General features: G+C 40.9%; 1 protein-coding gene across 1 annotated transcript in view; it reads right to left on the reverse strand.

The window, feature by feature from the left end:
- anos1 (anosmin 1) overlaps positions 1 to 20721 on the reverse strand; it is a 55227-nt gene extending 34506 nt beyond the window's left edge. Inside the window, exons 1-2 of the mRNA XM_014164844.2 lie at positions 20436 to 20721; positions 11483 to 11530 (exon numbers count right to left, since the gene is read on the reverse strand). Coding sequence (XP_014020319.1) covers positions 11483 to 11530; positions 20436 to 20630 — 243 coding nt within the window. The 5' untranslated portion in view covers positions 20631 to 20721. The remainder of the gene's footprint in view (positions 1 to 11482; positions 11531 to 20435) is intronic.
- Between the last annotated feature and the right edge of the window lie 4570 nt (positions 20722 to 25291).

Below are 25291 nucleotides of genomic sequence, written 5' to 3' on the forward strand. Positions count from 1 at the left end.
TAATGCACTTTCCCAGCGTCATTTGTTTAGGTCTTGTTCGCAATGCAAGATTTCAAGTTGTGATTATCAGATCATATTTTCCACAGAGTAGAAGTGAGAGAAAAATACAATTTCTGTTATGGGCAGTGTAGTCAGTGGTGAATTGGGGAGATAGAGGGTGATTAAATGGATTTAGGCTTCGTTAAAACATGCTCCTGCTGGGCCCATACACGCTATGCGGTGGAATTGTGTCTGGACTGGGACTCGAGGAATTAGAAATGAAAATGTGAAGGATTTGGAGCCAGGAGACTTCAGACTACTCTCATTATCTAGGTCAGAAATATCTGCAACATGAAAAGTCTTCAGAGGGAGTGAGACTGACCTGATAACATTCCACTGCCATCTCCTGTTTGAGGTTAAAGAAACACTTCAAATCCACTAATCCCACTCAACCAGCCCCCACTAACATTCACAAATGGTAGTAGTCTTCCTCAAAAATAAAATGTGATCTGTATCATCTCTACCAATGAGAATATATTGAGGAACACAAAAACGCCAGAATATCAATATTCAGAGCATGGGAGGCTTTACCCAGAGGGCCACAGGGCCAGGTCGAAGGTCACTGGATTTACACTGCTGCGTGTTTGTAGGGATCAAGCGAGAGCTTAGGACAGAATGGTCGATTTCTCGATTAGAGAGACATTTGGAGCCTTTGGAAATCCTAGCTGTCTAAATTACTCCTCTGCTGACATACTGACCACACTAACGCCCACATTATCAGAGCATTACTATGCACTTCATCATACCAGTGATGCCCAAATGAATGTCACAGAAGATCTGTGCAGTTTCATTTCAGGATTTGGCCATCTCGAACATGACGTGATTGATTCAATAAAAAAAATATCCATAGTCAAAAACACCCTCCTGTTGATGACTACAACAAACTAACAATCCAACCTTTCCTTCAGAGATCATTATAATCTAAGAGCTCTCAAAGTAGAGATGGCAACATCAGGAGAGGAGAGTACTAAGCTATGGGCTGAGCTTGTGGGTGCTGATCGAAAACTGCACAGAGCTCCTCGTCCGCAGAATGGGAATAAACAACTTGGATTAGAGCAGATTGTCGTCTCGGCTTGACAGGTCATTATTCTTTGAAAAGAATTTGACAAGCAGTTGTGATTACAATGATCCTTCTAGAAAAGCAAGAACATGAAGAAAAAAAAGCCTGACATTTGACAAGTAGATGTGTCAAATCGTTGTAGCTGTATGACCTTATTTCTGTTTAATATTTTATTTGGGGCATTTGAAGATGCTTTCTGCACATTAAAAACATAAATTGATGCATGGTTGAACAGGAAGTGATCCAAATAGCTTCTTGAAATGACAAACAAATACCTGTTTATATTAGTGACTCACATTTCCAAGCGATGCCTTAGAGGAGACACCCATGGTAATGCAACATTTTCCTTCAGCTATTCACCATTGAGTCCTCACCTCTTCAGAATCATTGGAATGTTCAGAAGGGAACTATCACCAGTAGAGAAAGTCTAGGGGCTCTAACCTCAGTGAGGAGAGAATGCGTCTCCAGCGTCGATGGTCTGGTGTTTCTGTGGGGGGGGAGTTCACTCCCTGCCACCCACATTGTGAATAATGAGCGCCACAGATAGCAGGCAATGTAGCAACCCCCCTCAGTCAATGAAACTTAACAGCCATGTCCAGATCCTTCCTGCTAGGACTGACCAGCCTTGCTTCACACTCCTCCTCCGCCACACACACAGGCCTCAGACTCAAACACCATTCAAATATAAAAGTGCAGGGGGAGAGTTGAAGGAATAAAAACAGTAAGATGTGCACACAGAGATGAACCTAAATAAAAAGTGTTCTCAAAGAACTACCACCACTGTCCAATGAGAAAAATAAGCGGTGTGAAGGAATACCAGGGATAATAATTGTGCATTCGGAAAGTACTCAGACACCTTGACTTTTTCCACATTTTGTTACAGCCTTATTCTAAAATGAATTAAATATCACACAATACCCCATAATGACAAAGAAAAAACAGGTTTAGTCATTTTTGCACATTTATAAAAACGTAAAAAGTGGAATATCACATTTACATAAGTATTCAGACCCTTTTCTCAATACTTTGTTGAAGCAACTTTGGCAGAGATTACAGCCTCGAGTCGTCTTGGGTATGACGCTACAAACTTGGCACACCTGTATTTGGGGAGTTTCTTTCATTCTTCTCTGCCAGGTTGGATGGGGAGCATTGCTGCACAGCCATTTTCAGGTCTGTCCAGAGATGTTCGATTGGGTTCAAGTCCGGGCTCTGGCTGGGCCACTCAAGGACATTCAGAGATTTGTCCCAAGGTTGTGTGCTTAGGGTTGTTGTCCTGTTGGAAGGTGAACCTTCACCCCAGTCTGAGGTCCTGAGCACTCTGTGGCAGGTTTTCATCAAGGATCTCTTTGTACTTTGCTCCGTTCATCTTTCCCCTCGATCCTGACTAGTCTCCCAGTCCCTGCCGCTGAAAAACACCCCCCACAGCATGATGCTGCCACCACCATGCTTCACCGTAGGGATGGTGCCAGGTTTCCTCATGACGTGACGCTTGGCATTCAGGCCAAATAGTTCAATCTTGGTTTCATCAGACCAGATAATCTTGTTTCTCATGGTCAGAGTCCTTTAGGTGCCTTTTGGCAAACTCCAAGCGGGCTGTCATGGGCCTTTTACTGAGGAGTGGCTTCCGTCTGGCCACTTTACCATAAAGGCCTGATTGGTGGAGTGCTGCAGAGATGGTTGTCCTTCTGGTAGGTTTTCCTATCTGCACAGAGGAACTCTGGAGCTCTGAGTGACCATCGGGTTCTTGGTCATCTCCCTGACCAAGGCCCTTCTCCCCCGATTTCAGAGTTTGGCCGGGCAGCCAGCTGTAGGGAGAGTCTTGGTGGTACCAAACTCCTTCCATTTAAGAATGATGGAGGCCACCGTTTTCTTGGGGACCTTGAAGGCTGTCGAAATGTTTTGATACCCATGCCAAAATCTGTGCCCTGATAAAATCCTGTCTCGGAGCTCTATGGACAATTCCTTCGGCCTCACGGCTTGATTTTTTGCTCTGACGTGCACTGTCAACTGAGGGACCTTATATAGACAGAGGTATGCGCCTTTCCAAATCCTGTCCATTCAATTGAATTTACCACAGGTGGACTCCAATCAAGTTGTAGAAACATCTCAAGGATGATCAATGGAAACAGGATGCAACATAAGTTACTTTCGAGTCTCATAGCAAAGGGTCTGAATACTTATGTAAATAAGGCATCTGTTCATTTGTAATAAATTTGCTCAAATGTTTTAAAAAAAAGTTTGCTTTGTCATTATGGGGTAATGTGTGTAGATTGATGAGGTAAAAATTTTTTTTTATAATAAGGCTGTAATGTAACAAAATGTGGAAAAAGTCAAGGGGTCTGAAAACTTTCCAAATGCACTGTTCATCTCAATATTTGGTCTGTTTTAGTCTTCAGTCAGACGAAATATGACAGCACACCTGGAGGCTCCTCAGAGGAGGAAGGGGAGAACAATCCTCCTTATTGAATTTCAGAAAAAATGTAATAGTGAAACAAAGACAAAACTACCCTATATATATTTACATGTCACTAATAATTGATTAAAACACTTTGTTTTTTGCAATGAAGGTCTAGAGTAGCCTCAACAGCACTGTATAGGGTAACACCATGGTGTAGCCGGAGGACAGCTAGTTTTCATCCTCTTCTGGGTACTTTGACTTCAATGCAAAACCTAGGAGGCTTATGGTTCTCACCCCCTTCCATAGACTTATACAGTAATTATGTCAACTTCCGGAGGACGTCCTCCAATCTATCAGAGCTTTTACAGCATGAACTGACAGTTTATCAACTCAACTGAAAGGATCAGAGAATGAATCAAGTACTGAAAGCATAAGCTATAGCGAGCTAGTAGTGTAGTGCATAAAATGTGGTGAGTAGTTGATTCAAAGAGAGAGAAAGACAATAGTTGAACAGTTTTGATCAAATTAAGTAATGTATTTTTAAAAATGGAGAAGAGCGAGAGAGCGACCTAGTTATATTTTGTTGGATTTTCACTAACATTAACTTAATTAGTTAGTGAATGCAGCTAGCTAGTTTAGCCTACTCAAACACCCGGCTCAAACCGAGAGGGATGCTATGTTAGCTATGGCTATCCAACACTGGAACTCGTCCAAGTCAAGGTAAGCTTGTGGATTTATTAATTGATTTCCACCGAGGCCCGCCTGTGTAACTACTAAACTGCTTGCTGACTGTACTGCATGACTGTAGCGGGGTTACAAACGTGTTAGTTCCAGTAGCTATGTTAACTACGACGTTAGCTAATATGGTCACAACGATGTAGGCTGTGTGTAGCAGTTATGATAGGGGGTGATCAGGGGTGTATTCAATCCACCAATTCTGCTGAAAAAACATTTCTTAAACAGAAGCAAACGGAATGAAAATGGGGATAAACATATCCACATTGTTCCAATAGAAACTCTCGTTTGCAACTTTTGGATGAATGATTACACCCTAGATCAGCTAGATGCAGGCAAGAGTGTGCAAGGCGGTATTGAATGTGTCACTGTCTGTCACCTTGATTATTCACATTTGTCTCTCGACCTGTGCACCTACGTTGTAAACTTTTCATAGGCTAGGTTGTAGCAACGTCATGATGGCTATAGGGAACATTTTAGTATCATGTAGTAGCCTAAACCTATCGATGTTACATTGAGCTGTGTGAATGGAATAGGAATGACAATATACTGTAATAGAAATATGTCCATGCTCATAAAAAAAGAATCGTCCTCTCTCATCTTAAAACGACACCGACCGCCACTGCAGCACACACTTGACAGTAATTGTCACCAAAAGGTGCTTTGAAGTGCGTCCAAGCAGACAAAGTCCCAGCCATGCCACGACCATAAACCATCTACACAGCATCTACTTAAATCAGATCTTTTCACTGCGCCTCCAAAATATACTGCCTGCCGCCAAATGACCTTAGTAAATTGCCATGACACACTTCAAGTTTGTAGCCAATGAGGAATGCTATATTTTCCCAGAACGCATGCCATTATTTTCTTTTTTAATGACGATTAATGCAGATTGAGGACCGAGCCAACACTACCATTAGACTGATTGACCTAGAAAAACACTACTGTTGGGGAAGTCGGATAAAAAAAAAATTGGCGTGAGAAAACTAGTGAGTAAGAAAAGGGGGTGCGACGGGCTTTGAAAGACACTTTTGAATGAGAGACATACATAGCTCTCTAGTTCTTGCTATTCAGGCAAACTGCACTGAAGCATTCTTCACAAAATGTAAAGGTTCGGTTGAGACATGTGTTATCCAATAGAATAAACAGATGTTGTTTGTTCTTAATGCAGGGATGTCTAGCTCATTGGGTATGATGGGTAATCTGAGTCAAAAGAGACACCTGGAGCATTTCAGTTCCATGAAGGACATGCACGACTCATTGACATTAAAAAGCTGTCCTTTATACAATGTTGCTTTACGAAGCTTCTCTCTTGGCAAGCTCTGAAAACCTTGGTGGGTTGTTGATGTGGCGGGCCAGGAAAACAGAGAGGAGAAGTCCTCAGTTCACTGCTAAGGGATGTTAGACTAAAGATTAATGGATTACTTTTGTTCATCTCAGTGATGGGCTGAGCATTCTAGTTCACAGAGAAATCCATCTCCCTGGTCAACAAGTGTACATGGCATTACATCATTTCAAAGCATGATTTTCTTCTTAAATGAAAAATACACTTTGGTCATACACCAAATTTAAAAAAAAATGGATATTGGAGAAACGGGTTAAAAAACATGTTATATTCCAACATCTCTCCAGACAAGTGTAACCGAGCGTAGCATACGTTTGGGTAATGAAGTGCATTGCTTATTTGCAAACTGGCATTTAGCGGTCTCAAGTCAATCCTAGCATTTGATTTGGAGCATGGATCACAGCCTTTGGGAAATCAGCCCCGTTAATGTCAGTCATACTCTGCATGTGGAAAGCTGTTTGGCTGACACACACACATTCTTAGCACAAGGAGCAGGAAAAGAGAGAACGCCCTGTAGTTTGAAAACTTTCGATGAGTACCTTATCCAAATCTCTCAAGTGGGAAGCTATCAAAGCAGAGTAGACCAAATGACAATAGCTCATACAAATGCTGCCTGCGCTCCGCTCCATCCTCCTGGTGTCCCCTAGCTGAATAAGGGCTGGCCTGGTGTTACGGCATGCTAATGACGCCCTGCCCTGGCAAGCGGGCAGGCGGGTTAATCACCATGACAAAGGGGGCTGCTGGGAGTTGGGAGGCAATGGGAGTGACTCCGGACGTTCCCCCGTCTAAGATGTAAACTGGGAGGCTTTGATTTCCTAAACCGCTGACAGACGGAGAGTCATAGCATCTTTGTCTAAATAATTAACCAGTCTTTACCACACATTGTCCACAAAGGAACCCCCACTATGGACTTGGATGGACAGAACACCGGTCCAGGGTGGGGGAGGAGGACTTTTTAGTCACTGCTTTTGTCCGTCTGTTTGACTCGGAGCTGTTCATGAAGTGAGGAGAAGCTAATCAGAGTCCGTAGAGCCATCCAAACAGAGGCACTGTACGACATGGGCCATTTGTAGTGATTGTTTGAGCTGACACAATGGCCCCTGTGCTTTGAGAGGCTCAGAGAGAGAGAGAGAGAGAGAGAGAGAGAGAGACTCTGTAAACACTCCACTCAATTATGTCGATATGAAGTGTGTGTGTGCATGTATGCTCATCAAACAAGACAGAACTTTAGGGTTCTAGTCATTGTTTGAATATCTGAACTCTTATTTGCTCAGTTCTAAAATAAACCAGTGGGATACAGGTCTCTCATCAACAAATTGGAGTTCAGTATTATGATGGTGAACTTTGAATATTACTTTGTAAGATGCTACATCATGTTCACACTCTAATAAATCCTGTCTGAAAGTACAGGCTAAACAAGTGCAAACTGATATGTAACACATCACGCGCACACACACAAAGAGAGGGTAAATGAGTGCAAAGTCACATGCTTGTCAAGAGAACAAGACGTCCATTAAAGAATCTCTGGCATTTTCAGAGATTCAGCCATGTAGCCGGTTGATTATGAAAACAGTATGCTGTGCATGGACTTGCAGCCAGCAAAAGCCTTTTCAAACATAAAACTCATGATGAATGACAAGGGAATGGCTGGTGCCAAGAACCGATGTTGGCCATCACTATGGAAAGGAAAGAAACAAGTTGAGCTGCATTATAGTGAAAACAATGGAGGCTCTACTTTAAAAAAGACATCCTTTAAAACACCACGACGAGGTCATTACAAATTACCTCAAAACGAAATCTTCTGGAGCACAGAAATATTAACTTTGAATTGACATTTTAGTCATTTAGCAGATCCTACTTATAAGCACGTATAAATGTCGTACTGTACAGTACAATGTACTGATACTATGCATATGATCACATAGATAGATAGGTATCCACACGTACCAGTCAAAAGTTTGGACATACCTACTCATTCAAGGGGTTTTCTTTATTTGTACCATTTTCTGCATTGTAGAATAATAGTGAAGACATCAAAACTATGAAATAACACATATGGAATCATGTAGTAACCAAAAAAGTGCTAAAATATATTGTATATTTGAGATTCTTTAATGTAGTCACCCTTTGCCTTGACAGCTTTGCACGCTCTTGGCATTCTCTCATCCAGCGTCATGAGGAAGTCACCTGGAATGAATTTCAATGTTTGCCTTGTAAGTTAATTTGTGGAATTTCTTTCCTTCTTAATGTGTTTGAGCCAATCAGTTGTGTTGTGACAAGGTAGGGGGGGTATACAGAAGATAGCCATATTTGGTAAAAGACCAAGTCCATATCTAGGCAAGAACAGCTCAAATAAGCAAAGAGAAATGACAGTCCATCATTACTTTAAGACATGAAGGTCAGTCAATAAGGAAAATGTGAAGAACTTTGAAAGTTTCTTCAAGTGCTGTCACAAAAACCATCAAGCGCTGTGATGAAACTGGTTCTCATGAGGACCGCCACAGGAAAGGAAGACCCAGATTTACCTCAGCTGCAGAGGATAAGTTCATTAGAGTTACCAGCCTCAGAAATTGCAGCCCAAATAAATGCTTCACAGAGTTCAAGCAACAGACATCTCAACATCAACTGTTCAGAGGAGACTGCGTGAATCAGGCCTTCATGGTCGAATTGCTGCAAAGAAACCACTACTAAAGGACACCAATAATAAGAAGAAATTTGCTTGGGCCAAGAAACACGAGCAATGGACAGACCGGTGGGAATCTGTCCTTTGGTCTGAGTCCAAATTTGCGATTTTTGGTTCTAACCGCCAAGTCTTTGCGAGACGCAGAGTAGGTGAATGGATGGTCTTCACATGTGTGGTTCCCACTGTGAAGCATGGAGGTGGTGGTGTGATGGTGCTTTGCTGGTGACACTCAGTGATTTATTTAGAATTCAAGGCACACTTAACCAGCATGGCTACCACAGCATTCTGCAACGATACGCCATCCCATCTGGTTTGTGCTTAGTGGGACTATCATTTGTTTTTCAACAGGACAATGACCCAACACACCTCCAGGCTGTGTAAGGGCTATTTGACGAAGGAGAGTGATGGAGTGCTGCATCAGATGACCTGACCTCCACAATCATCCCATCTCAACCCAATTGAGATGTTTAGGATGAGTTGGACCGCAGAGAGTGAAGGAAAAGCTTCCAACAAGTGCTCAGCATGTGGGAACTCCATCAAGACTGTTGGAAAAGCATTCCTCATGAAGCTGGTTGAGAGAACAAGAGTGTGCAAAGCTGTCATCAAGTCAAAGGGTGGCTACTAAAAAAAATATTTTGATTTGTTTAACACTTGATTCCATATGTGTTATATATCTGTTATTTCATAGTTTTGATGTCTTCACTATTATTCTACAATGTAGAAAATAGTAAAATAAAGAAAAACCCTGGAATGAGTAGGTGTGTCCAAACTTTTGACTGGTACTGTACACATACTACATACATATATTACAAACATACACACACACCAGCCTGTATGAGGACCTGAATAACTGACGTTCCCCAAACCTTTTTCAATTAATCACAATCCGCATGGATTTGATTTAAATATCAAAGGAATATATAAATATTTAGATCTCAAATAAAAGGGGATTGTTTGCATGTGAATCCAAGATGTTGATTGTAATGAATCTTCATAACAAATGCAATACTGCGAAGTCAGTAAAGAGTGCTCAGTAGTTCCACATTTCACTGTTTCATATTATCCATGTTGTCATTTATATTAAAAAAGGGAGCCCAAATTAGTGTTGGGCAATATTACGATAGTATCGTCTATCGAGGATGATTGACAGCCATCGTTGATGGCGATGACGTCATGATGTGACAGATGATACCTAACCTATTTCAACTTGACTGCTGGCACACAGTAATGAGCCGAGTCAGGAAGCACACAGCACCGCAGTGCATGGATGACAATCTGAATAAACTGCCCATATTCCTATTTGCTATAGACTATTACAATAAATGTGTTATATTTACAGAATTCAAGAGAACAATGTAGACAGAGCTTAGAGTTTTACCAAAGAAGCACAAAATGTCCAGTCAGAAAATGTGTTTTCGTTTTTTTCTCTCTCTCGAATGATCTGGGTCAAAAGCCGAAGTTCATTTTTACAGTAGACGCTCTGGTGTCTTCTTGTTATAGAAGCCAAATGTTCTATTTTCTCTCAATTTGATATCAATATGACTATTAAGACACTGTCAGTTTAACGCATACTGGATTTCTCCCGCCACACTATTCATGATCAAACAACGAATGAATCTAATGGAGTTCTAGGCTATTTAAGGAAGTTTAAGAGTATTTCCCAAACATTCCAATAACGTGTTTAATGTCCTCAAGTTGCAGCTTTTAAATGGGAACAATTATGAAAGTCAGAGTCTATGCTATTCTCAATCACAGCTTTATTTTGAATGACAAATATTTCAGGCCACAAGAAGTCAAATTGAGCAAACAATGTCAAGATGAAAAAATCTAATGAGAAGTCAAGAGAGCTGTGACCTAAGTTCTGAAAGAAACGATACGTAGCCTATAGGCATATTATTCTAGCAATATGCTACCTACAACACATAGTACCCTAGGCCTAATAAGATATGAAACTGGTATTATCATTATCCAGTTCTGGGGACAGCAGAGTTGCTTGCTCTGCACCCTATGATGATTGACAGCGTGTCACTCACTCCGCTCTTTGGCACACACAGAAAGGCCTAGGCTACACATATTTTTTGTATCTAAAGTTGATATAGCCCAACCCTAGACAAATCATCATTAATAAATCATTGAACACTGATTGGGCCCAAATGTTCAGTATACAGGTTCTAACAAATAAACTGGGTGTCCTTGGACATTTCCAAATATATGATTTATAATAAAACCTCAAAACAGTGTAAGAAACGCAAACAATGACTCAGGAGAGTAATTGTTTTCTCTACCTGTGCTGCATGAACAAGCCATACGAGTAAGTAGCCAGTACAGACAAGGATGAGATCCAATTTGTCATCGCCTCCGCAATAGCACGCTTCCCATAAGCTATTAAGACAACGTTTTTATAATGCAAAGGAAAACACGGGAGAGATGAAAAACAAACAGAGACGCGCTCTTGTGAAAGAGAAAACTGTAAGCATCCGTAGAAGTGTGAATGACAACACTCGGCTAGACTATTTACATCCTGGGTGGAATTTAGTCCTCAGACTATGACATCATCAGGACCAACGTGTTGGCTGGTTGCTGCTATCCTGGTTGATGTGAACAGAAGAGTCTTTGACAGAGATAGGGTATCAGTTACTGGCCCAAATGACACCCTATTTGCAGTAACCTAATCTTGGCCAGAGTCACATAGGGACAAGCTGAAAGGTAGTCCACTATTTAGTGAATAGGGTTCAAAGTTGCCCCAGGTCTTTGATCCCCACTGTTGTGTCATCATCATCATCATCCTCCGTCCTGGTTGTCGTCCCAGAATGCCCTGGGCTGAGCCTGTCCTCAGTCTACTGTCTGCTCAGTGGGCTCAGCACCACAGTGAGGGGCTTGTCAACAGCTCCCAGAGAAGCTGAGAGGACGTGTCAGCACCATCCTTTCAGAGGACCTGTCAACACCATCTCTGTACCAACTGTCTTTGGGACAGGGCACGAAAACCAAACAAGACCTTCAGGAAAAGCTGGATAAAATGGACTACTGTAATTGTAATGAACAGGGGTTTAGTGGTGACAGAGATGGGTGGTGGAATCTCAATAACCCTAGAACAACTTGACTGATGAAAAGGTGAAGTGTGTTCACGTAACGCCTATCCTGGTTTCAAATTGTTCACCTCAAACTTGCTTTGTAAGTTTGTTATTTCATTGAAAGCACATGCAGACAATACTTGTTACATACCTTTGAGCACTGTTTGTGATTCTGACACCAAACCAAGGATCCATTATTCTGTAATGAAAATAGAGAGCAGATTATGAGTTACAATTTTCAATTCAAGAATGATCAATGAAATGCTAAACACATCAGAATTCAGTCCAGTACAGTAGCTATTTACACAATAATTCATAAGAACTTCTGAAAAACAGAAAGAATGCTCTGAATCAGTTTCACCACAAAACTTACTAATTTCTTTATTAGAAGCCAATTACCATGGGAAATGTATCAAAACTCAGTTGAGAGTCTTTGAATGGAGTAATACTCCCCTACGTGTAACCTAAGGAAGCAAGGTCAGAGAGGGGTGGAGGCAGATCTCTGGTCAGTTTCAGTGTCGTTCAGCAGAGCACTGTGACCTCAACTCTTATCAGCCTGCGTTTGATCTCACAGACATCCCAGAGGTCACTCACACAGGAACTGATGTCAGCACTCTTGTGTAGACTGCAGACACCTCCAATTCCCCCTAATTGCTGTGGAAGTGCCACCTTCTGGGTTCCATGAAGCCAAACATTTGGTCCTAATTGTGCCGGCTAAAGACAGAGTGTCTCCCTGTCATCTTGAGAAGTTCCAATGGGCTAAATGCCTGGCTCAAGTGTCCATTTCCTGAGCTCCAAAAAACCACAAGGCTATTATCTTCAATTATGGTTTCACTTGGACATTAAATGTAAGATAAATGATCGCCCAGACAAATTGACCATTTGATTAATTCGCTGGTGGGGTTAATTCCATGGTAACAGAATGATGCTGATTCTCAGATTTTTCACTTTAAAATGTATGCTAAACAAAAATCAATGATTTTGTTTGACATACATTTTAAAGTGAAAAATCTGAGTCTCAGCATCATTCTGTTACCATGGAATTTCCCTGAACTAAAATTGTGCTATTGTTCTAGGTATGAAGGCTTGGGTGCAAGTGTTTCATTGATTCACTCAAATCCCCATTGAAGTTTGTCTGCGATTATGAATAGTTGGGAAATTCCAAAAGTAGAGAAAGGAAACCTTCTCAATAAAGTCAATGAGTCTGAATTTCCATTACCAGACATATGTTAAAAATGAAAGGTCACCGTTATACATGAATCAGTGCTTTGTTCCTTACAATAAGACACTGCACCAGGAATGACTGACTAGCCAAACTTTAAGGGTCTGTGAACCAGAAAGTCTGCATAAGTTCAATGTCAAGTTCTAAGTATTCTCAAACAATGAAATCCAGTGGAAATTCCCAGTGAGACCTCGGGAAAGAACTTCTCATTTAAGGATTTAATTTGCCATCCAGTACCAGTGAGTGTTGTGTGTTAGGTGTCAAGGATAATGGTCAGCCAGTTTCAAAAACATTCATGGTGCATTGGGAAGTCTAGAGCAGAGACTTAACAGCAATTCCACGTTAACAGTGTGACAGTGAGACGCTGATTTTGCACTTTAAAATGTATATGTCAAATAAAAACCAATGATTGCAAAGTTAAGCAAAACAATTTCCACTGATTTCCATTTGACGGAAATACATTTACTTGAAGAACAATGCAGATAGAAAGTTTGGTAACAAAGTAAAAAACTGAAGGAGATTTGCCCTACCGTGGAATTGCCCTACTGCTAATTGTAATAACATCATAAAGAAATGTTACTAATGAATAGGATGCAAGCGTGACAAATCTCATAATTGTACCAAACAAAGACCAAATGAATAGACAGAAATGTAGGTAACATAGACATGTTTTACCTACAGCTTACATTTCATAGTCAGCCCTAGTTTGGAACAGGAAAACTTGAAGATTTCACCTTAAAAGGCAGGCTGCAGCAGGGAATGGATTTCTCTTCTGTAGTACTATACCTACTGTATTTTGATTTTAATGTTGTGCTCTATAACGTGATGAATGTACATATGTAAAAAATGTACATAGTTTTAGATGTTATTACATGTGTAATACAAATCTAATGGCACTAAATATACCCCAAAAGATCAATCAAACATGTCAAAATAATATATCAGTGCCAGTGACTCTGTAAATAAAACCCTGAAGATCATTTATACAGATTGGCATGACTCCAGCCTGCTCCTAAATCACAGGCCCGTTTTTTTTTTTTTTACACCTTTTCTTGCCCATCCGTCAGTGGCAACAGAAAGAGATCTGTGGAGGGGCTAATTTTGCTCAGTGACAGCATCTCTGCAGCACCAGCGGGGCTCTGTGGGATGTTGCACCAGCTGTCCAGGCCTGACCTCAGCATGTCATGGACCAATGGGGAATAATTATAGGTCAGGACTTCATCCCAACGACTCAGTGGCATTCCTCAGCAGTTTCAATATTATGCAGTGCTGCCGAGGAACTGTTAAAGACTCCGGTCGATGAATGCTTTCCAGATCCGGATATTCACTAAAACGGCTTGGAGAAAAAATAAGCCAAAGAGTTGCTCTGTGTGTCTGAACGCAGAGGTGACCTCACAGCTTTCTCTGTGTCACTGGTAAAGTCATGTAAACACAGATTCACCCAGATTTACATTTACATTTACGTCATTTAGCAGACGCTCTTATCCAGAGCGACTTACAGTAGTGAATGCATACATTTCATTTCAATTTTTCTGTACTGGCCCCCCGTGGGAATCGAACCCACAACCCTGGCGTTGCGAACACCATGCGTTGCAAACACCATGCTCTACCAACTGAGCTACAGGGATGTATTCTGGCTTGTGCCAGCTGAGAAGGCAGAGCAGGTGACCAGGGCCATGTTGTATTTCTAGACATCTGAGGAACATAGACAAAAAGCCTGCTCTGCTTTTGAGTACAGCATTCCTTCTTTTGAAAACAGCTATACATTTTGTTTCCCATTCGTCTCTGATTTGTGGTGCCATCTCTGTTCAGTGTTCACTTACTGAATCCATTTTATTCTGAATCAACTATCGTGTCGCTGTAGGCCTACATTACATCATGCAGTGCTGATGAGCGATGAATGTCCTGCTTTTTTAAGTTTTCAGCACTTCTGCACAGAAATTACAATAGGTCTCCATATACATCACTGACATTGGTAAAAGCCCTGACCAAAATATATTTGGATCAAAACATTGTCAACCAATAAAACATGTGTAGCGCATATGGCTGTGCAGACCATGTTTTTTTATATTATGGATTTTAAAAAAATGGCCAAGCACCCCATGCAAAGTAAAGTGTTTGATTTCATAGGCAATTGGAACCCCAGGTAGAGACTAGAAGTCGACCGATTAATCGGAATGGGTGATTAATTAGGGCCGATTTCAAGTTTTCATAACAATCGGAAATCTGTATATTTTTTTTTAGACCCTTATTTAACTAGGCAAGTCAGTTAAGAAAACATTCTTATTTTCAATGACAGCCTAGGAACGGTGGGTTAACTGCCTTGTTCAGGGGCAGAACGACAGATTTTTACCTTGTCAGCTCGGGGATTCAATCTTGCAACCTTACGGTTAATTAGTCCAACGCTCTAACCACCTGCTTTACATTGCACTCCACGAGGAGCCTGCCTGTTACGCGAATGCAGTAAGAAGCCAAGGTAAGTTGCTAGTTATCATTAATCTTATAAAAAACAATCAATCATAATCACTAGTTAACTACACATGGTTGATGATATTACTAGTTTATCTAGCCTGTCCTGCATTGCATATAATCGCTTAGGTACACGTTGCTCCAACCATAAACATCAATGCCTTCCTTAAAATCAATACACAAGTATATATTTTTAAACCTGCATATTTAGTTAATATTGCCTGCTAACATGAATTTCTTTTAACTAGGGAAAATGTGTCACCTCTGCAACCGTGTCAGGGTATATGCAGCAGTTTGGGCCGCCTGGCTCGTTGCGAACTGTGTGAATACTATTTCTTCCTAACAAAGACAGCCGACTTCGCCAAACGGGGGATGATTTAACAAAAGCGCATTTGCGAAAAAAGCACAATCGTTGCACGACTGTACCTAACCATAAACATCAATGCCTTTCTTAAAATCAATACATAGAAGTATATATTTTTAAACCTGCATATTTAGCTAAAAGAAATCCAGGTTAGCAGGCAATATTAACCTGGTGAAATTGTGTCATTTTGCATTCATTGCGCGCATGGTCAGGGTATATGCAACAGTTTGGGCCGCCTGGCTCGTTGCGAACTAATTTGCCAGAATTTTACGTAATTATGACATAACATTGAAGGTTGTGCAATATAACAGGAATATTTAGACTTAGGGTTGCCACCCGTTAGATAAAATACGGAACGGTTCCGTATTTCACTGACCGGAAAAACGTTTTGTTTTCGAGATGATAGTTTCCGGATTCGACCATATTAATGACCTAAGGCTCGTATTTCTGTGTGTTACTATGTTATAATTAAGTCTATGATTTGATAGAGCAGTCTGACTGAGCGATGGTAGGCGGCAGCAGCAGGCTCGTAAGCATACATTCAAAACAGCACTTTCGTGTGTTTTGCCAGCAGCCCTTCGCAATGCATTGCGCTGTTTATGACTTCAAGCCTGTCAACTCCCAAGATGTGGCTGGTGTAACCGATGTGAAATGGCTAGCTAGTTAGCGGGGTGCGCGCTAATAGCGTCTCAAACGTCACTCGCTCTGAGACTTGGAGGAGTTTTTCCCCTTGCTCTACATGGGTAACGCTGCTTCGAGGGTGGCTGTTGTCGATGTGTTCCTGGTTCGAGCCCAGGTAGGAGCGAGGAGAGGGACGGAAGCTATACTGTTACACTGGCCCTACTAAAGTGCCTATAAGAACATCCAATAGTCAAAGGTATATGAAATACAAATCGTATAGAGAGAAATAGTCCTATAATAACTACAACCTAAAACTTCTTACCTGGGAATATTGAAGACTCATGTTAAAAAGGAACCACCAGCTTTCATATGTTCCCATGTTCTGAGCAAGGCACTTAAACATTAGCTTTCTTACATGGCACATATTGCACTTTTAATTTCTTCTCCAACACTTTGTTTTTGCATTACTTAAACCAAATTGAACATGTTTCATTATTTATTTGAGGCTAAATTGATTTTATTGATGTATTATATTAAGTTAAAATAAGTGTTTATTCAGTATTGTTGTAATTGTCATTATTACAAATAAATAAAATTGTCCGATTAATCGGTATTGGCTTTTTTTGGTCATCCAATAATCGGTATCGGCATTGAAAAATCATAATCGGTTGACCTCTAGTAGAGACCGTTCAAAGAGCTGGCATCTTCCCTATATGTCCATCAACAACCCAGAAGCCTCTCCGGACCAAAATAACTAAGCAACCCTTCAGGTTCCCCTATTGACTGTTCAAATAGCTGTGGGCTCTAAGCAAATAAATCAGGGAATTGACATCCAGGGATTGTGACAGTGAGGTACCTCAGTCATATTCTTCAGCATCAAGGTTAATATGAATGTTGTATCAAATTGAAATGGTGAAGATGTTGAGCCTGTATCCCGTTAGGAATGTGTAATGTTTGTCTGAGGAGGCACTAGAGGGTGTAGCAGGCAGTAGGCTTCACTGGGAGCTGAGATTTACAGACACGACTGTCGTGGTTTAAAAGCTTTTACAGAGAGGTGAGGCCAAGCTACACAGAGCCCTATTCATCCCCTGTCTTTACTAATGAAAAAGTCCACACATGAGACGAGCAGTGGCTGTGGTTTGATTCCACCCCAACTTATTTAATATCAAAAGACAAAAACACGGGGATACGGAAAAACTACTTTCCCATGTTTTTCTTTCCTTCGTTATGAACACAGGTCTCACAAGTGCAATACTTTAACTTTCAGCACCCCCGCTCACTGGGTATGAACGACCGAATTTAAAATGTTATATTTTTATGACTTAAAATGTAATAACAAGACCACATGGACACACCTTGTTTTTTGGCTTCATGGGTAGTCATAAATAATCCACTACAAGACTGATGCTTTCAGAATGCATTAGTGAACAGAGGCCCCAGTTCACTCCTAATATTTTAAAATGTCCAGTGACCATATTTATAACTGGGTGTTCCCCTTTCTCTGTCTATTGTACCAGGGTGACAAGTACCCCATATAAGAAGTAAAATGTCAATAAATACATCTGTATTTTGGAAGTACTTCTACATTTATAAATCCTAAATTGCCATAAATCCAAAGAGCAAAAGGTCATGCCTTTTTCCAACTCTGTATCTGTTCCTGCTGAACTCAGTAACTCATCATCACTGACAACTATTCCTTGGATCCTGATTCGGCCAAGTCCAAAGGAGGACCTGTGTGGGAGTTTACAGCTTCAACTGCTAAAATGTTTTATTTCAATATGCAAAAAATGTATGTATAACTTCTACAAAAGACAATATAAAAAAAACGTACACCCCCTTGAACTTTTTTCACATTATGCTTCCTTAATTTTTTCTAAAAAGGGATTCAATTCGATTTTTTCATACAGATCTACATAACCTAACCCTGAGATAGGGTTTTATTTTTTCTGGGGGAGGATTAAACAAATTTCTATGCAAAATACACCAGAGTTGCTTTCCAAGAGGTGTTGAGTGTTCCTGACTGGTCAAGTCTCAGTCAGACTTAAATCTGCTTTAAAAAAAGAAATGAAAAGAATCATGCACACGGTTTAAATATCACTGTCCATCGATGATCCCCATACAAATGTACTGTGCCTGAGCAATTCTGACAAAAACGATGGATATATGATGCCCTAAGAGTTGTGCAAAGTTGGTAAAATATTTATAAAAATGATTCACAGCTGTAAAGGTGCTTTCACCAAGTATTACCTCAGGGGGGTGGAGACTTATCCAATTATGCTATTTCAGGGGAGGGATTTCTTAATTTGGAACATTTTCAAAAAAAACTTTCTTTCACTTTGAAAATGTGTTGTAGGTTTTGTAGATTTTTTTAAATAATTAAGTCAGTAAACTTAAAAAATAAAAAATTCTATAGGCGTATTGCTGAAAGGGTCTATTTTCATGAAACTGGAAACGTTGTGTGTCTTGGAGTCCTTATAAAGTATTAAATTAATCCTAAGCATGAATGCTTTCTGAGTTGAATTAAGAGGTCTGCAGTCTCAATCATGTTAGAGGTTGGAGGCAAGCCCCCGCCCAGCTGGGCCTGCTCTGTAATAAGATCTGTCAGAGGAAGCAGATCCACCTGTAGGTCGCAGCACGTTGAGCGCTGACTGGGCAGGCTCCAGTGTTGTGGCAACAGTACATTAGAGCTTATCACATTTAGCCAAAGTGGGCCTCTGCGTTTAGCAGGAAGGTGACCTCACTGGGGATAGCATCAGTGGGCCAGTGTCCCCGCTATGAGGTGTGATGCTGGCATTTGGTGGCAAGGGTTAGGGCCATGGGCTAGAGCAGCGGGAGGCATGTTTTTCCAGCTGACCAGACCTCCCATTTCCACATGAAAGAGCCTGCTGAGAACACAATGCATTTAACAGCACTCAGAGTATCAACAACAATTGGCTTCTATTCTTGGAGCTCCAAGCATGCTCAACCAGTCCCTCATCACAGAGCACAAATGCACCTCTTTTACAAACACATCTTCCTAATTTCCTGCCCTCTGAACACAACAGAAGTTGAATACAACTTCTGGGGCTCAGCAGTCAATTATCAGACAATTAACCTATTAGAATTGCAGGGGAATTAATACATTTCATCTCAATCTAAGACTTTTCAGTCGAAACGTGACTGATTATAGGCCTTCGTATTAAGAACATGGGCAGTGCTGAGAAGTTGTTGAAATTATCTTCAAATTCATTTCTGTGAACTTTAGTAGACTAAATGGTCTAATAAAGAATCTGAAATAAAATATATCAATGCTTCCTAAAATAAAACCAACTAATATAAAAAGAGAAGACAGGAGAGGGAGACAAAGCACTCAATGATAGTTAATAACAGTTGACGAGCTCTCCCAACATTAATTCCAAAACACACAGCAATCAGTAATTAAATAGAATAGAGAGTATAAGCCCAGACTTCATCCTGCAAATGTTCTTAAGTAAAAACTGAGTGCAGATAGGAGGTGAAAGACAGTTGGGGGAAGAGAAGGATCTTTTCACTGTGTCCTGGGAAAGAACAATGTGTCTATTGGAGGGTGAAAAACAACTTCTGACGCCACATACCAAATCACCCAGAGGACAAGGCTAATTCCACAGCAAATCACTTCTTCCAACTCAAATTGTAGAAGAGCATCGAAACATGCTTGGTGGTCATCGTCGGTACGCATAATCATAATTGTGATCTATTTTCTGGGTTATTGTGGGTGCTAATTGTGAGGTAATTGAATATATGGGGTGAAAAATAAAACTGGCCCATTTTGATAGAGGGCTATAAACAAATCAGATCAAACATCTAACCACAACATTATTAAAAAGACAAATTCAAGAGCAGCCCTCATATTTCTTACTATGGAGAATTAATGAACCAGTTTGACAAAAAAAGGGCTTCACGTTCACAAAATAGCAAGGCTATAATGTCCTTCCACTATAATAATAAGTGCCCACAATACAGTATGTACACAATATGCATCAAATTTGCAGCGGTGGAAAGCAAAACCAATAGACTCCTAGTCCTATAGGTCATCAGCTGCCACTGTTTTAGTCACTCTGTGTGACACTTTTCAGTGAGACAAGTGAAGTCCAACAAAACTATCAGTAGGCTATTCTATGTCAGAGAAGAGGCCACATTGTTTACATTGACATTTCAGAACCACTTCATTTATGCCTTGTTTCATTTGTAATGTGACAGACTCATTCATGTCCAATAGCCTATTCATCAACTCACCCATATGGGGTGTGACACACACACACACACACACACACACACACACACACACACACACACACACACACACACACACACACACACACACACACACACACACACACACACCTCTTTTTATTTTGACGTGGACACATGAATTAAAAGTTGGACAGACTGTGAGCAACACGCTCCTACCTGGGAGTGCTTGAAAAAAGCAGAGATGCGAGTGATATGCAGGCTGAGACATCTCGAGGCGCATCTTGCTCGGTAAATGCTAGCAGTGAAGAACGAGTCATCCTGCCTGGTCCTCGCAGCGAAGGTTCCATGGGTCGACAACACTGTAATCCATAGACACAGGGTCACACATACAGTTATGCTCCTGGGCAACATTGTCCGACGACGGGTGCTGCTTTTTATCCGTTCACTGATCGGGCTACACTGCGTGTTGACTCCGCTGTAGAAACTAAAGAAACTTCAATTATACACTGGGGAGGAGTCAGAACCGCGTGCGCTTTGTGATTGGCGGATACGGTGGTGATTGGCAAATACTGCGAGTGCCTTGTAGCAGGTAGAGGTTATGGACTCAATATCAAGGATTTTGAAATTATGAATTCTATTTGAATAGATGGTTTGAATGATTTTGTGATGAAAATCAATTAGGACAATTGCTATGAATAATATTTTTATTCAATGTCACCTCAAATGTATTGAAATATATTGGTTCTATTTTGCGGCATGTACCAGTGGGTAACCTGTCAGGTGTGAAATGGGAAATGTGTTTTTTGCGTATCCCTACTCCCCCTGAAACACTCTCAGAGAGTGGCCTCACAGCCAGGTACTCTATAAGAATGATTGACAGTGACCCTAGAGCAATTAGGGTTAAGTGCCTTGTTCAAGGGCAGATCGACAGATTTTTCATCTTGTCAGCTCAGGGATTCAAGCTAGCAACCTTTTGGTGACTGGCCCAACACTCTAACCACTAGGCTACCTGCTACCTCATGACATTGTAATACTGCATGATAAACAGGGTAGCCTAGTTTATCAGGTCCACTTGGAAAACCTCTATCCTAGTGTGTGCGATGAGACATTCAGCAGATCTTAATTATAGACAATCTCTCCAAAACAGAAATGGCTCATACATAAGCAACACCATTTATAGGAAGCTCCACATTTCATGTGTGCAGCGGATTGCAGGAAGTACTCGACCTACTGCCACCTACTGATGACACAATACATCAGAAATGCAGAATTGACAGGTTGTCTAAACCAAGCCCCCCACATATGGCCCCTGGAAATCCTGCCAACATGTCAGGGAAACCCTTTCCACCAGTCTGTGCCTCACCGTTAAACAGTAGCTTGGAAAAACTCTTCTACCTGGAAAAATTTTTAGCCGCCCTAAAACAAATTCCTCAACATGGTCTCCCAAAATTTGGCATTGTCTCATAGCCCAGGGAATGGAGCAAATATGACATGTAGGAAAAGGTTGAAATCTTTGAAGAAGAAGAAAAACAATGTCCGTCTTTAATAAGAAAGTTCCCTAGGGGGTCTACTAGACATTCTTTCTCTGCTGTTCTCAGCTTATGGACTACTTTCCTGTACACCATTACAGAAGTACTGTAATGAGCTTTTATAAGTGTTGCTCTTAAACAGTCTGCAGAATGGGATCCAAACGGAGACTTACACAATCATTAGATTTTGGCTCAGGTAGCCATGCAGCTTGCCCTAGGCCAGCGATGCCCTGTGCCAAGTACTTCAGCCCTTACCACTCTCTCTCTCTCTCTCTCTCTCTCTCTCTAATGAAATGGGTCTGTTAATACGGCCATACAAATACATCCTGGAAAGCATGAGGCTGCCAGTGCCAAGGATGGGGATCACCCCCAAAATACTAGTTTCTGTTTCCAATAACAATGCAGTTTTTATCATTTACATATTCTATAGCCTCCTGTAGGTTATTAACCCTCTAGACATGTCTGCTAGGGTATGATTTGTGATTATAGAAGATATAAGGCTACCACTTTTCTGATACTGCTGCATGGTGTGTAAACACATCCCCGTGGCTGCAGAACCCCTATCTGAATGGGTGTTCATTTCCCTGGTGGTCCCAGAGCACAATGTAACTTGTGGTGAGAGATCCCTTGCCACTCTTAAAATATTTAAACACGGATGTCTGTGTACCTTAAAAATGGTGTAATGGCTTAATTTTCTGGCTTATTACAGCCATGTGTGGTAGGGGTTTTATGGTGTGTGGTGAAGGAAACAGAGTGCCTGTGTGCGGTCCTAATGTCTCCTACAGCCTGTAGGACACGCATGCATCCCTCCTCCGACCGACTCCAGTGTTTCATTGACTGGGAAAAATCTGCCAATACTGAACTCAGGTCATAAAGCCAGAGTAAGAGCGGAGGTGTTTGTCTAGGCAGAGGTGGAACCTGATTTTTCAGCTACCCACGTCACTGTGTTAATTCGCTCCATTAATTACTGTGGGGGTCTCTACTGGCAACTGACGTTTACACACAGAAATAAACCAGTGTGTACTTGGCTCAGAAGTCTGAATTCTCTATAATGAGCCATCTATAGGGTAACTACCTAGAAAGTATAAAGACACTGTTTTGTATTGTTGGATATAGAATTTGTATGATTTCCCTGTTGGCATTCTTCTCTAAAAGGAGATGGGTGAGAGCATAATGCTATCATTGCGGTCATTGGTCAGAATCTTTGTGTGTTGATATATTCCAGGACAATGTTAACTGAAGCCCATTAACCAGAACTTCCTTTCTAAAATCCCCTAATCCCTGCATCACCTCTGAATGGCCTGACCCTAACCACCACACCCCATGACCTCTGTTCTGACCTCAACCTTTGACCTCAAGCTGTAGACCCATACACAAAATGGTGCCTTAACACAAACAAAATATCAATGGTAAACCAAGCACTGAGAATTGATGTGAAGTACCCTAATTTTCTAGTATCTTGGAGATGATTGAGTGTGACATGCCAGGTTGTTATGGGTACACTTCCTTGCCTGCAAAATATGTGGAAATAGTAGTGTTTCATCCAGTTGAGGGCTTCTATATAGGAAACCCTCTGTCAAACTGTCAATCTCACTGAGCATGACTTCCAAACTGCCATAGTCTGGTATATTCCACTGGTTGCATGGTCTGCTTTTTTCCCCAGGTTACACAAATATGGGCTTTGACACATGATATGGAAAAAAAGGTTTTTGAATTGATAACAAACCAGCATCCGTTTTCACCCAGTATTGATGTTGTTGAGCGAAGAAGTGCTCAGCACCCATCTTTGATCCCAAAGGCTGCAGGTGTAGTCATTGTTACACACACCTGTGACTGCAGTGGTATGAAGATCAGAAGGGACAAGCATGTACAGGATCCTGAATGATGATCAAGAACAGGATAACTTGTGTTATTTTAGTGAGGTATGGGTAGACTAAGTACATACGCTGTAAAATACTCTAGTGTTCAAGCAGTAGCCTACACAATGCATTAAACAAACGCACAGATTGAAAGTTGCCTGCCTCTATGTGTGTACCAAGGACATTATCTATCAAATTAAATGAGGTCATTTCGTTTGTATAGGTTCTGATAGTGATTGTGATCATGATGATCGTTGCTCTTGTTACTCATCCTGTAAAGTTCACATTTGATTATAATATAACTAGCGTCTTTGGGGGAACAGATTACGATTAACTGGAATACATCAAGGTATTAACAGTCCTATGGACCTCCTCACTTTGCCATCTGCCAGTATTCTTCATTGAAGCCCATGTTCAGGTCATACAGACTGTCAGTCAGTAGCCAAGTCAACACCAACAGTGGTATTATAGATGAGTATCTCTGAACCATAATGGCCTCTGCTACAACCATCACAAACACAATATATAGAGGTCGATGTGGAATGTGTAAGTCACACATATCTTATAAACCCAGTGCAGTCAAAATTCAAAATGTATGTCCTATTGTACAACAGCTTATAAAACGAACACTAAAAGTGTTAAAAAATGTGATCAGTGTTATTTCCTTGAAGTTGCTGAGTGATAATACAATCTACACAGGATCTTCTAATCAGTAGGTTTGCATGGGCGGGAGTTTCGGCTTTCCATGGTGACATCACCTTGCGGTAAATTGGTTAATAGACTCCCCACTCAGACCAATTCCAGACATTCTTAGCAAAATACTTGCTTGAGAAATAGTTTTTTGCTAGAAAGCTATTTTTGCCCATTTTAATGAAAATCTATTACAGTAAGGTACTTAATTGTTACCCAGAAACTGTTGATATTGACATAAAAACAGCTGTATTGGGCCTTTAACCTTAACCCCTCCAATAAATCCAACACTTTCTGTTGTGGAATGAACACAGAACACCTTTACATGGCTGGCTCACCTTTTCATTTTCACTTCTCCCCCCCCAACACTTTCTATATGGTCTCAGGGCAGACAATACTATCTATAGCCATTGCATGATATTCTTCAGCCTACTGCACAGAAAACAGACCATTGGCAAAATAATGGGACAGTTCCCATACCTCCCATAAAAGCATAAAAGTCTTTCATCGCTACAGATTATCCCTTATTCATCTAAAAGCACGACATGATTGCACATTTCTGAGGTCTCTGGGATGATATTGAGATACTGTATAAAGCTGCTCAAAAGCAAAAAATAACAACAAACATGATGACTGACGTCTCACGCCATCATGAGTGCTAACGCCTGGGATGACATCTTTACAACAGTTACACGTACATCTTCCAAGTGGAGGCAAGTAGGGCTGAAATGGTGCCACTGAAAACACAAACACTACAGTATCTTAAATTATATAATGGTTAGATCTAGACTCTAGATTCTAGTCTAGTCACAAAATGTATTTCATTCTTGACATGGTGGTTTTATTTCCTACAACCAGGGGGAATCATTTGAGAGAATGTATTTTGGCTTCTTTTGGACTATTTCAATATGCATTGATGACTCTGTTATCAAGTCCTTGCCAATACTACAGACTTTAATCTTGGTTTATTTTACAGATTTAATAGCCATTACTT

The sequence above is a fragment of the Salmo salar genome, chromosome ssa21 (genome assembly GCF_905237065.1).
Source record: "Salmo salar chromosome ssa21, Ssal_v3.1, whole genome shotgun sequence".
NCBI lineage: Eukaryota > Metazoa > Chordata > Actinopteri > Salmoniformes > Salmonidae > Salmo > Salmo salar.